This window comes from Zootoca vivipara, chromosome 12 (genome assembly GCF_963506605.1).
Source record: "Zootoca vivipara chromosome 12, rZooViv1.1, whole genome shotgun sequence".
Lineage (NCBI taxonomy): Eukaryota > Metazoa > Chordata > Lepidosauria > Squamata > Lacertidae > Zootoca > Zootoca vivipara.
In genome coordinates, this window is record NC_083287.1 from 52,965,173 (window position 1) to 52,978,305 (window position 13,133).

Sequence of the window (13,133 nt, forward strand, 5' to 3'; positions counted from 1 at the left end):
AGGAATTTTTTAATTTTGCTTCGACTCAGACCAACACGGCTACAGTGGTGCCTCGCTTAACGAATGCCCTGCTTAACGAAATGATTTTTTGAGCGGAGGTTGCCTCGCTAGACGAATGCGTTTTACGAAAAATTCGTCGAGCGAATCGCGGTTTCCCTTAGGAATGCATTGAAATTCAATTAATGCATTCCTGTGGGATTCGCTAGACAAATTTTTCGCTATAAGAAAAGACCCGTGGAACGAATTAATTTTGTCTAGTGAGGCACCACTGTAATGCGTTCCTATGGGCAAAAAAGAATCCAAAAAAAATCAATGCATTCCTATGGGATTCGCTAGATTAATTTTTCGCTATAAGAAAAGACCCGTGGAACGAATTAATTTCATCTAGCGAGGCACCACTGTACCTACCTGTAAGTTGTACTAAGATTTAGGGAACTGCATATATTATGTCATGCTAAGATTTTGGAAACTGCCCACCAGCTCCTGCCAAACTTGATTGGTTGCCTGCTTGCACAAATTTCCTTCCGCAAATTTCTTACACAAATGCCTGCCAGCCCGTCCATTGTGGCCTTTCATTATTCCAGTGCTCATTAGCGAAAGCGAGTAAATAAGACAGGAAGCAGCAAATGTAGCAGTTTTTCAAAATGTTTTAGCTAACCAAAAAAAAAGTGACACCCATCAAAACTGACTTACAAAAGAAAGAGAATTTGGAGAGGCAGGGAGAGAAAGAGATCTTGGTAGCAAGAAGTTAAAAGTTAAAAAGTCGGGGTGCAATCACATCTTTGTTAATCGCAGAACGTTGAGCCGCACAGGCAGAAAAGTCGCGCCTGACGCGTACTGGATCTCTCGGAGAACACCTTCCCACTTCTTTCCTTCTTCGTCGTACCTGGAAAAGTCAGGAACAGAATTGGATGAGTCCAGGGTGGGGTAAATGGACCTATAGTTCTTATAACAACTGGTGTAAAATGCACAGGCGCCAGTATGTTTGTTTACTGATTGTCATAAATTCTATGCACTGGCTCCCTTGATTGTAAACGAAAAAGGGGGAGGGGGACGCTCATAGTTCTTTTTTAAAAAGATAGAACAATAAAATCCAGAAAAATTCACAACCATACTTGAAGACATTCAAAAGTTAAAATACTGAAACAGATTAAAGTTGCTTTGACTTTCTGAGCACCTGGGTAAAGGTAAAGGGACCCCTGACCATTAGGTCCAGTCGTGACCGACTCTGGGGTTGCGTGCTCATCTCGTGTTATTGGCCGAGGGAGCCGGTGTACAGCTTCCGGGTCATGTGGCCAGCATGACAAAGCTGCTTCTGGCGGACCTGAGCAGCGCACGGAAACGCCGTTTACCTTCCCGCTGTAGCGGTCCCTATTTATCTACTTGCATTTTGACGTGCTTTCGAACTGCTAGGTTGGCAGGAGCTGGGACCGAGCAACGGGAGCTCACCCCGTCACAGGGATTCGAACCGCCGACCTTCTGATCAGCAAGCCCTAGGCTCTGTGGTTTAGACCACAGCGCCACCTGAGCACCTGGGTAGGTTTGTCTAAACAAGAATGGTTTTAGCAGGTGCCAAAAAAGAGTGCAGTGGCAGAGCCTGTTCTATTACTAAAGTTCTACCGTATTACATCAAAATGTTCTTTTAACTCCCTCCCTCCTTGTTTTAGATGGTTTTTGTTTTTTGAAATGTATTGGGACTGTTGCTTTTCAACTTGTGCATAACGGACCTGGAGAAAGGATGTTAAGTCCATGTGGTTCTCCTGTTCTGCCCTGCATTTACTCCAGGCAGCACTGATCCCATCACACCGCTGCCACTCAAAACTACACTATTGTTCTCTGTGGCGGAATGATGCAATTTGCATAGTTGCATAAATTACGTTGCCATTTAGATTCTTCCACCCCATTTGCAAAGGAAACACAGTGCAAGTGGGGGAGGGGGATGCAATCAGTTATGTCTCTCATTTGCAGACTGATAGCAACAACAGCAACCTAATACTGATCACATTCGCTGGGTTGATTCCCGTTCTCGGCATGGGGCAAGTAAGCAAGCATTGGCGATTCCTGCTGCTGTTCCTGTCTTTGTTGGAATACTCTGACAGCCCCAATCTGCCGTGAAGTAGCTGAGTTTTCAGGCAACTCCAAATTCTAGCGAGCCAAGAAAACACGGTCAGACTCGACGGCTGCAAAAAGGAGCTCTCCAAATGGGGAGCGGGGAGGTGGTTGATGCAGCGGCAAAGGAAGGCCGCACTATAAAATCTTCACTATAAAATCCGCACTATAAAAGGCCGCACTATAAAATCAATGATCCACGTTGGGGCAAAACCAAGGACTCCCACATAAAGCTGCACAAAATTAATCTGTGGAACTTCTTGCCACAAGGTGGCCATTGTTGTTTAGTCATGTCCGACTCTTTGTGACCCCCATGGACCAGAGCACGCCAGGCACTCCTCTCTTCCACTGCCTCCCGCAGTTTGGTCAAACTCATGTTCGTAGCTTCGAGAACACTGTCCAACCATCTCGTCCTCTGTCGTCCCCTTCTCCCTGTGCCCTCCATCTTTCCCAACATCAGGGTCTTCTCTTCTCATGAGGTGGCCAAAGTATTGGAGCCTCAGCTTCAGGATCTTTCCTTCCAGTGAGCACTCAGGGCCGATTTCCTTCAGAATGGATAGGTTTGATCTTCTTGCAGTCCATGGGACTCTCAAGAGTCTCCTCCAGCACCATCATTCAAAAGCATCAATTCTTCGGCAATCAGCGCTTCCACGGAGAAGAAGGGGTGTGGCAACTCATCATCGTGGCTTTGTGGCATAATCTACTGTTCAGAGCTAGTGAGGATAGTTGGTTAGAGCGTGGTGAAAATAATACCAAGGTTGCAGTTTCAATCCTCGTATGGGACAGCTGAGTTGGAGGGGGTGGGGCTAGATGATCCTCAGGGTCCCTTCCAACTCTGCAATTCTATGGTTCTATGTAGCTCTGCTAAAAGTCATCTCCTGGTATTATAGGCACTAGCATAAAAACCCTCCCGTGAATGCTTCCCTCCCATGAATGCCAGCAAGGCTGAACAGGTCGGCATGATGTCTTACCTCCAAACGTCATTGAGCTCTGTTGGCACCAGTTCCCCCGACTCTGTCTCCACGGTGGCAAAGCCTCCAATCAGGTAGAGAGTACCTGCCAAGCTGACCAGGCTGACGGAGCTACGCTCCTGGGGGAATTCCGGGAGGGGTTCCCACCTGACATGGCACAGAAAACCAGATGAGCACGAGCATGCAGACCTCTCTGCCTGCATGTTCCCTGCCTGACATCCCTATATGCATAAGAGCACTAGATATGGGGCATGCAATGGGGCACAAGCACAAAGAAATGGGCACCAGACTCCAACTATCTCTCTGGTCCAGATTCCTTCCATCGAGACTCTCTCCTCTGGACAGGGAATTCTGGGTGGGATTGAACTATCCTGTCTAGTCCTAATGCAGATACACAGCAGAGGTACCTGGCCAAAGGTTCGTATACCTGCTGCATCTCTGTATGAGTGGTTGCGCAGAGCAGGCCTTTTTCTATCTGTAAGCATCACACAGATCAGTGACTCACACAGAGTGCAACGGGGAACCTCCTCTGTATGATCATTCTGATTCTTGCACACTTTGCAAATCAACTTCTGCAGCCCAGGAATTTTAGCAGTGGTAGTGAGAAACATGCTTCGGGGTTCAATGGTTCTGGAAAATCCTGGTCAGGAGGGGATGATTCGAACCAAAAGATTCAAATTGCAAGAAAGGAGATTCCAGCTAAACATTTGGAAACACCTCCTGAGGGTAAGAACGATTCGGCAGTGGAACAAACTAACTTGGTAGGTGGTGGACTCTCCCTCACTGGATGTTTATAAACAGACTAGCTGGCCCTGCACGCGTTGCTGTGCGTTAGTCTGTGAAATGGAGGGTAACAGCCCCCCTTCAGATACCCCTGAGCCTCAGAGTCCCCCTGAGTCGAGGCGAGATACTGTGGAGAGGGCAGGTTTCATCCCTGTATGTCCCCCCTGTTCTGACCCATTACGTATCCCTGCCCTCTATTTGCCCCCCCCCACTTCACTTGGCCTAGTCTGGAAAGCGGCCTAGTCTGCAAAGCCGAGGTGAGATATTGTGGAGAGGGCAGGTTTCATCCCTGTGCCTCCCCCCACCCTGTTCTGACCCATTACGTATCCCTGCCCTCTATTGCCCCCCCCACCTCCACTTGGCCTAGTCTGGAAAGCGGCCTAGTCTGTCTGATAATGGCCGCCTTGGTGGTTTCAGTTGCTTGGTTGATGATGTCATTTGGTTTGTGGGTGTGGCTTAGATTTCACAGGAAGGGAGGGGGTGGAGGAGGGTACTACGCCACTTGAGGGCACTGTTTGACTTGGTGGAAAACCAGGTCTACACCTGCCCCGGTGTGTGATTTGAGGGATTTTTGCCCCCAACAACGCTCGGGGAGTGGCCTGGATCGTTGTGTCAAAATTTCAGGACGATCGGTCAAGCGGTTACGGAGAAAAGTGTAGAACGCAGTTTCACGATTTTTACATTTATATATATATAGATTGGATGGGATTCTTGAGCTGTGATTCCTGCATTGCAGGGGGTTGGACTAGATGACCGTTGGGGTCCCTTCCAACTTTACAGTTCTGTGATTCTGTGCTGCCAGGCAAGGCACTTACTTATTGGCTGCAATGTCGTAAACTTCCACCGAGCTGGTCAAGCCGGAATCGGTCACTCCGGCCACCACGTAAATTTTCCCGTTGTGTAACGTCGTCCCGAACAGTGATCGCGCTGTTTTCATGGGAGCCAATTCCTTCCACTCAAACTTCTTTGGGTTGTAGACAAGGAGTGTGTTCAGGCACTTCCTGGCATAGAAGGGGCAGGGGTGAAATGTGTTTAGTTTATTTAATGTTTTTATAATCCCACCTCTCTCTCAAGCTGAGGTTCAAGCGGTTTACAACGTTTAAAAACAACATGATAAAATACAGAGCAATAAAAAACAAACTGTTTAAAAGCAATAGTTAAAATGCACCAAAACACATTTGGAACCAGTGATTAAAATGCAGTCTTCCCTGAGAGCAGCCCAGTGGCCAGCACCATATTTCAGATGAGTTTCCAAAGGCCTGTCTGAACAGGGAGGTCTTAGTCTGCCGGCAGAGGGAGGACAAGGAGGAAGCCAGTCTTAACGGTAACTTCTCTGGGCAGCAAATTCCACTATATGGGAGCAGCCACAGAAAAGGCTCTCTCTCCTGTCACCACCAGCTGTGCTTCTGAATGGACCGAGACAAGGTGTAGCACAACCGGACAACTTCACCTGCCCCAGCTGCAACAAAACAGGTCACTCCCACACTCTATAGCCACAGCTGTAGCTCTCCCAACAATTTGACTGCACCCCCAAAGGCTCACTCCTCCATTTTGGACTCACAGCTGTCCATGGAGGCGCAGGTCAATTCTGTGTCCAGGGCAGCTGTCTATCAGCTCCATCTGGTACGCAGGCTGAGACCCTCCATGCCCGCAGACTGTCTCGCCAGAGTGGTGCATGCTCTAGTTATCTCCCGCTTGGACTACTACAATGCGCTCTACGTGGGGCTACCGCTGAAGGTGACCCGGAAACTACAACTAATCCAGAATGCGGCAGCTAGACTGGTGACTGGGAGTGGCTGCCGAGGCCACATAACACCAGTCTTGAAAGATCTACATTGGCTCCTAGTACGTTTCCGAGCACAGTTCAAAGTGATGGTGCTGACCTTTAAAGCCCTAAATGGCCTCGGTCCAGTATACCTGAAGGAGCGTCTCCACCCCCATCATTCTGCCCGGACACTGAGGTCCAGTACCGAGGGCCTTCTGGCGGTTCTCTCGTTGCGAGAAGCCAAGTTGCAGGGAACCAGGCAGAGGGCCTTCTCAGTAGTGGCGCCCGCCCTGTGGAACGCCCTCCCATCAGATGTCAAAGAGAAAAACAGCTACCAGATTTTTAGAAGACATTTGAAGGCAGCCCTGTTTAGGGAGGCTTTTAATGTTTAATAGATTATTTTATTTCATTTTTCTGTTGGAAGCCGCCCAGAGTGGCTGGGAAAACCCAGCCAGATGGGCGGGGTATAAATAATAAATAATAATAATAATAATAATAATAATAATAATAATAATAATAATAATAATATTGTCTCCCAAGACAGACAGATGCCAGCCAACCGGGTGTGAACAGCTCCTCTTGTCTCAAACCCATTTTTCTTGAAAAAGAGGTGCCGGAACTCCTAAGATTTCAGATTAAAACTGCAGAGTGGAAGAAAAGGAGGGCCTTTTTCTGCCACACCACTTCCAGCTACTCTCTGAAGACTGGAGAATAAACCCTCTTAAGAATATTAGAGGGTGGGGGTGGGCGGGGGAAGGACTACTAGAGCATGTGAAAAATAAACATAATATTTTAGCTGCAGTTCCTTCCGTTTCAGCTTTGTATTATCGTTATTTTTTTAAAAAAATGCGCCTAGACATTCCGTTGTGCCCATAACCTTGGTTTAAGGTGCTATTTAGCTCCTAGCTTTCATACTTCCGTTTCTGCTCTCACTTACTTGTCATTTCCTTTGCCTCCGATGGCGTAGATGAGGTCATTCTGGGACACCACACTGTGGCCATAGACTGGGTAAGGAAGGGAGTCCGCTTCGCCCCATTTAAAGGACCTGATGGACAGAAGAGTGAAATTCTTTCAGCCAGCCTTCAGCTTTCTCCCCAGGCCCCCAGCCCACCCCCACCCCTCCCCCGTATGAAAATAACATCCAGAAATGTTACAGGTAGGTAGCCGTGTTGGTCTGAGTCGAAAAAACAAAATAAAAAAATTCCTTCAGTAGCACCTTAAAGACCAACTAAGTTTTAATTTTGGTATGAGCTTTCGTGTGCATGCACACTTCATCAGATACACTGAAACAGAAGAAACCAGACTCTTCTGTATATTCAGAGGGTGGGGTGGGGGTGGGGGTTCTCCAGTAGGAGAACACTTCAATCTCCCAGGACGTTCTATACAAGATCTCAAAGCAGCTGTTTTATTACAGAAAAATTTCAGAAACAGACTGGAAAGAGAAGTTGCTGAATTGCAACTCATTAGCAAGCTTATGGAGACCCGGGTGGCGCTGTGGTTAAACTACTGAGCCTAGGGCTTGCTGATCAGAAGGTTGGCGGTTCGAATCCCTGTGACGGGGTGAGCTCCCGTTGCTTGGTCCCAGCTCCTGCCAACCTAGCAGTTCGAAAGCACGTCAAAATGCAAGTAGATAAATAGGAACCGCTACAGCGGGAAGGTAAACGGCGTTTCCATGTGCTGCTCTGGTTTGCCAGAAGCGGCTTTGTCATGCTGGCCACATGACCTGGAAGCTATACGCTGGCTCCCTCGGCCAATAATGCGAGATGAGCGCGCAACCCCAGAGTCGGTCACGACTGGACCTAATGGTCAGGGGTCCCTTTACCTTTACCTTTAGCAAGCTTAAAACCACGGAGCCACCTGGAATGAACAGAGACATAGGATTCTTATCTCATTATACATGATCAAGCTTTCCTTAGCACCTCAGCCCTTGCTCCCCCCCCTGCAAGACCAATTGCAGTCATTAACAGTCGTTAACAGTCATCTACAGGTTTACCACTCCTATCAGCCCATCACTCATTCCCATCACCCCCACCCCCCACCCTCTGAATATACATAAGGGTCTGGTGGCTTCTGTTTCAGTGTATCTGATGAAGTGTGCATGCACACGAAAGCTCATACCAAAATTAAAACTTAGTTGGTCTTTAAGGTGCTACTGAAGGAATTTTTTATCCAGAAATGTGTTGCATTAGGGGGAAACGGTGGGCAAAAATTGTGTATATTACGCAGAAAAGGGGAAAAAACACCCTGCATATAAATGTGCCCTTTAGGAGAACACACTGGTTAATTTTCATTTAAAAAAAGATTTGCAAACTAATGCCGAGAACGGAAGAAAAGGAGACAACGAGGGAAATCTGACATATTTGCTTCTTTGTCCTCCCAGGAAAGTGGCTTTTGGATTGCAGCCTCAGACTCCCCTTCACCCTTCTTTTCTGCATTTCTTTGCCTCTTTCACAGCAGCATTCTGAAATTTATTCCCACTTCCACGAATGTCTTTTAGGCACCAAGCAAATATCTCCCTATTTTGCCAGGCGTTTAACCTCAAAAAAAATCTATTGCAATCATTTCTACTGCTGACTTTTGCTGTGATTAACTATTTTAATGGATGGCTTTCGTATCTATTTTCTGCACAATCCGACTTCTCTGGGTGGCTCACAAGGAACCAATTAAATGCAAACATAATATAGAACAATAAAAGTGGTGATGCAATCAAAGCACATTTAAAAAGTCAGTTATGGGCTGTTATCTGCTGCTGCAAACTACCCAGGCGTTGTTTTGTTTTTAATGTTTGTGTGTTATGGAAATGTTTTAAATAAATAAAGATGCTAATCCCAATGTTGACAAATTATTACCCGGAGGCCCTTGTTGATTTCGGCAAGCAAAACTGAGGCCGATCCGACCTCATATAATCATAGAACTGTAGAGTAGGAAATGATTCTGAGGGTCACAGTCCAACCCCCTGCGACGCAGAATCTCACCTAAAGCATTTTTGACAGGTGGCCATCCAAACTCTCCTTCAAAAGGTCCAAGATGGACCACCTCCCTAGGGAGACTGTTCCACTGTTGAACAGCCCTCACTATCAAAAAGTTCTTCCTAAAGTTTAGTCGGAATCTCCTTTCTCATAACTTGAATCCATTGATTCAGGTCCTAGCCTCCAGAGCAGGAGAAAGCAAGCTTGATAGCCCTTGAGATATTTGAAAATGGCTCTCATATCTCCTCTCAGCCTCCGCTTTTCCAGGCTAAACACACCCAACTCCCTCAACCGTTCCTCATAAGGCCCTTGGTCATCTTGGTTGCCCTCCTCTGCACACATTGCCGCTCGTCAACATCCTCCTTAAATTGTGGCGCCCACAGTTTTGCCTGTCAAAATTTGAACAATGGTCTCAGGGTTGTTCACGAAAATCTCCTGAGGAGTCTGTATTGGCTGGCTCAAGTTTCAGGCCCCAGCCTGAAATGAGCAACTTTGTTTCGCACTCACAGCCGATCATAGCACAGGACCGAGTCCAAGGTCTCTTCTCCTTCCTTCAGCTCTTTCCCGCCAACCACAAAGATGGAGTTTTCGGCCTCGCCGAGGCCAAACAGGCAACGCGGAGACGGGAGGGGAGGCATCCCGAGCCAGTCTGAGTCCAAGTGGTCATACTGCAGAGGAGCAATAAGGCAGAGAAGCATCATGGCAGAACTGAGGACCATATTATCAACTGCACAACCTTCTGAGGGCCACACGCCCATGGTAGGCAGGGCCAGAGGCAAAAACAGCACATGTTTCTGCACACCCCTTTATCCTCCATCCAGGAAGCCAAGAGGTATCATTAGAGATTGAGGACACTTTCTTACCTTCCAAGTCCCGGACTGCAGAATCCGGGACCGGCAGCCGTGTGAAACCGGAAGTTGCGTCGACGTAACTTCTGGTGTCGCTTTGCCCTTCTATGGGCACCAAAAATGGCCGCCGCCGGCTTCGAAAGTCGCTTGTACGCATGTCAGGAAGTGCGTTGACGCAACTTCCGGTGTCGCCCCGCCCATCTATGGGCACCAAAAATGGCCGCCGCCGACACCGGAAGTCACGTCTATGCACTTCCGGACATGCATAGATGCGACTTTTGAAGCCGCCGGCGGACATTTTTGGTGCCCATAGAAGGGCAAATCGGGGGGGGGGGAAATGGCCGCCGGCAGGAGAAAATAACGGAGAAAAACGGGAGACGAAGTGATACGGGGGACCACCGGGAAAAGGTAAGTAAAAACGGGGGGTTTCCCGGGGAAAACGGGGTACTTGGCAGCTATGGACACTTTCCAGCCAGGCCAAAACACTCAAGCGGGATGAGGCATGGCTGCAGCCTGGGGAGAGTCCAAAAGGTCTGATAGAAAGTCCTGGAAGGTCACATTTGGACCCTGGGCCTGAAGTCTCCCACCCCTACTACACAGGAAGAAGAAGACTCCTAAGAGCGTGGACCTCAGCTGTCTAGATTTGAGCAGGACACCCTGGAATTACAGAAGCCCACATTTGCTTCTGATTGGATCCCAGAATTTCCCATTTTTTGCCCTCTCGCTCTCACCTAAGTCAGCCAATTCCCGCAAGAGTTCGGGCCATAAAAAGCAAGCACCCTAATTTTGATCAGTGGGGTGTTGGAGGGGATGCTGTATATATTTACTCATAAATACATCACACTGCGTTGAGCAGGGTTTACGCCCACCCACCCTGCTGCTAGGGTTTTTAGGACTGTGATATAGCTCTGGTTGTTGTCGGGCAGCAGAACACAGAACGATGGAGTCGGCAGGTCCCCCGGAGGTTATCAGGCCCAATACCACTGAATCTACAATGCAGGGTGCAGCTACAGCATCCCCAATAGAACCATCCAACTTCTGCTTCTATACCTCCAGGGGAGGAGAGCCTGGGGCAGCCCTCTTCCATGGTTCAACAAATCTCATCATTTGGATGTTCCTCTAAATGCAGGGGCGAGAAACCAGTAGCCTTCCAGGTGTGTCTGGACTCTAGCTCCCATCACTCCTGACTAGTGTCCTTGGTGGTTGGGGCTGATGGGAAACAGAGTCCAACCACATTTGCCATTTCCACCCATCGGTTCTAGTCCTGCCCTCTGGAACAATGGAGAACTAGGCCATTTTCGCACCCTGCTCTCAAAGCATTTTTAAACAGTCATAGCTTCCTGCAAAGAATTTTGGGCACAGTAGTTCATTAAGGGTGCTGAGAGTTGTTAAGAGACCTTCTTGGTCCCCTCGCCAAGATGTGACTGGAATACTGAGCAGAAGCACTTCATGCTGCGACCTTTTGGTGCAGGTCCCGCTCGTGTTTGGATAAAGGGGAAGTTGACTATGTGGATCTCCTGCCTCATCTAGCCAGACAACCATTAGATTGTGAACAAAGCAATAACTATCTCGGTAATGTAATGCAAGGTGGTGCAATGCCATTGTTCTGGACCTGCCACCATCCCCGCTGAGCCACACACTTAAAACAGAGTGTCAGGCCAGTTTGAACCAGGGCACACCTGAAAGTGGACCGAAACCACCCTGGAGTTGGCTCTGCATTCCAAAGGAAATCTAGAACTGCATGGCTCTTGGCCCAGCCGGAGCAGCAAGTTGTGTACATCATTCACAAGCCAGGAGGAAGAAAACAAGAAGCGGTACCTGCAAGAAATAGGAGTTCATGGGTTCCTCTTTATTTTCCTCGTCGTAGTAAATTCCACCTGCTATGAAGATCTGGTTCTCACGGGTGACCAAGCTGACGTGATTCTTTGGGATCTGAGCGGAGACAGAGGCGAAATAGCACTCGTTGGCCCCCGGATCGTAAGCCACTGCCCCTGAGTCACTGACCATGAAAATAAGGTCTTGTAGAAACATCCCGAAGCGCATTGTGTCATTCAAGATCCCTGGGAGCGCCGCCTCCTCTTCCTCTTCCTCTCCTGCTTCTTGCTCTACCTCTCCGTTGATGACATTGTCGCCAGATTTCTTCTCCCCCTTTTTCTTCCCCGTCGTCTTTCTCACCACCGTCAACTTCCCGTCATGGACATCCTTGACCATCTGGACCTTTTTGAGGAGCTCTGGGCTGGACTTGACCAAGGTGTGTTTCTCCACATGGTCCTTGAAGTAACCTTTGTCCATTAGTCGGAAGCGGATGCTCTCAAAGACCACGGGGAGCGCCTTCGCCCGGGCCTCACAGTCCCTGGCTGTGGCCCACTTCATCACCACCTCGAAGACGGCCTCCTCCTTCTCTACGTTGAGCGAGTCGGCGGAGATGATGGCGATGAGCTCGTCGGGAGAGAGCTGGCTGAATTCCTCATCCCGGGAGATGAGGGCGAAGCGGTCGCTTATGAAATCCCTTGCCGCTATGGCTAGGCGTGCGCAGTCCAGCATCAAGCCCAACCTGAAAATGGCCAGGCAGTTGCTGAGGCAAAGCCTCTTTTGCAGGAAGGAGACGCAGACGGTGAAGATGGAAGGGATCTGGAACATGTTGGCCACAGTGAAGATGTCCTGGACGTTCTGCTCGGTGATGTCGAGCTCCGAAGTATAGATGTAGTGAAGGATCTTCCCCATGACTTCTGGATCGACATCCTCCAAGTCAATCTCCTTTTTCTTACTTTCCTCCATGTCCGAGAGGAACATAGCCCTGAAGTAGGGGCTGCAGGCGGCAAGGACCAAGCGGTGGCACGGGAATTCTGTCCCTTTGACCTTCAAGACGCAGTCGAGGAACTTGTTGTGGTCTAGCATGTCTTTCAGGCCATCCTGGAGGAGGGTTTGCTGGTAGAGGCGCAACTCCTCGGCTTGTTCCATCGGCAAGGCCATGACTCCGGTCGCTTCTTCCTCCTCCTCAGTCCTCTCTTCCCACTCCTTTGAACCCGCAAGCGTCCGAGGTTCCCCCCCTTTTTTGCTCCCAGATGGAGCTCAGAGAATATGAGAGTCTTGCTGCCAATGCAGCTGGCGGTGTGGCTCAGTTTCCACAGCAAGAGGGGCTTTTTATATATAGCTACAGCATTACAGAGCTTAGGGAATCCTTTTGGCAGCATATGTAAGCCGATCACCTTTTAATATGACAAACTGGCCTGCCGGGGAGGGGTGGCTGTTGTTGGTGGGTGGGGTGGCGCGAGGGGGGCTGACTAACAGCTGTAAGTGTAATTCTAGATCCATGGCAGAAGCTTTCGTGATTCACTATTGGGGAAGCCTTTTCCTGAAGGACTTTCGGCAGAAAAGCTGGTGACCGGCTGCCTTAGTAACTCTGTGTGTGTGTGTGTGTGTGTGTGTGTGTGTGTGTAGCAGATTCTGCTTCGGAGTGACTCAAAGTCCCTAAAATTAAGCTCAGGAGCTATGGGGATAGTCTTGACTGCACACACACACACACACACACACCATATCCCTGGTCTCCTTTGCTAAATCCGGAGCAAAGATTAATGCGCTAAAAATATACTGCAAAGTCAGAGTTGAGTAAACAGCGAAGAAATGCATCTGACGTTTGGTGCGAAAGAAGGAAATCCGTCCAAGTCACAAATGCTCCCTTTCCCCA

General features: G+C 48.8%; 1 protein-coding gene across 1 annotated transcript; it reads right to left on the reverse strand.

The window, feature by feature from the left end:
- Nucleotides 1–384: 384 nt before the first annotated feature.
- KLHL40 (kelch like family member 40) lies at nucleotides 385–12,615 on the reverse strand. Its single transcript, XM_060280949.1, has 6 exons — nucleotides 11,264–12,615; nucleotides 9,105–9,265; nucleotides 6,566–6,673; nucleotides 4,679–4,864; nucleotides 3,081–3,227; nucleotides 385–886 (listed from the first exon to the last, which is right to left on the reverse strand). The coding sequence occupies exons 1-6, from the start codon at nucleotides 12,416–12,418 to the stop codon at nucleotides 775–777; spliced, it is 1,869 nt and encodes a 622-aa protein (XP_060136932.1). The 5' UTR covers nucleotides 12,419–12,615; the 3' UTR covers nucleotides 385–774.
- Nucleotides 12,616–13,133: the final 518 nt, after the last annotated feature.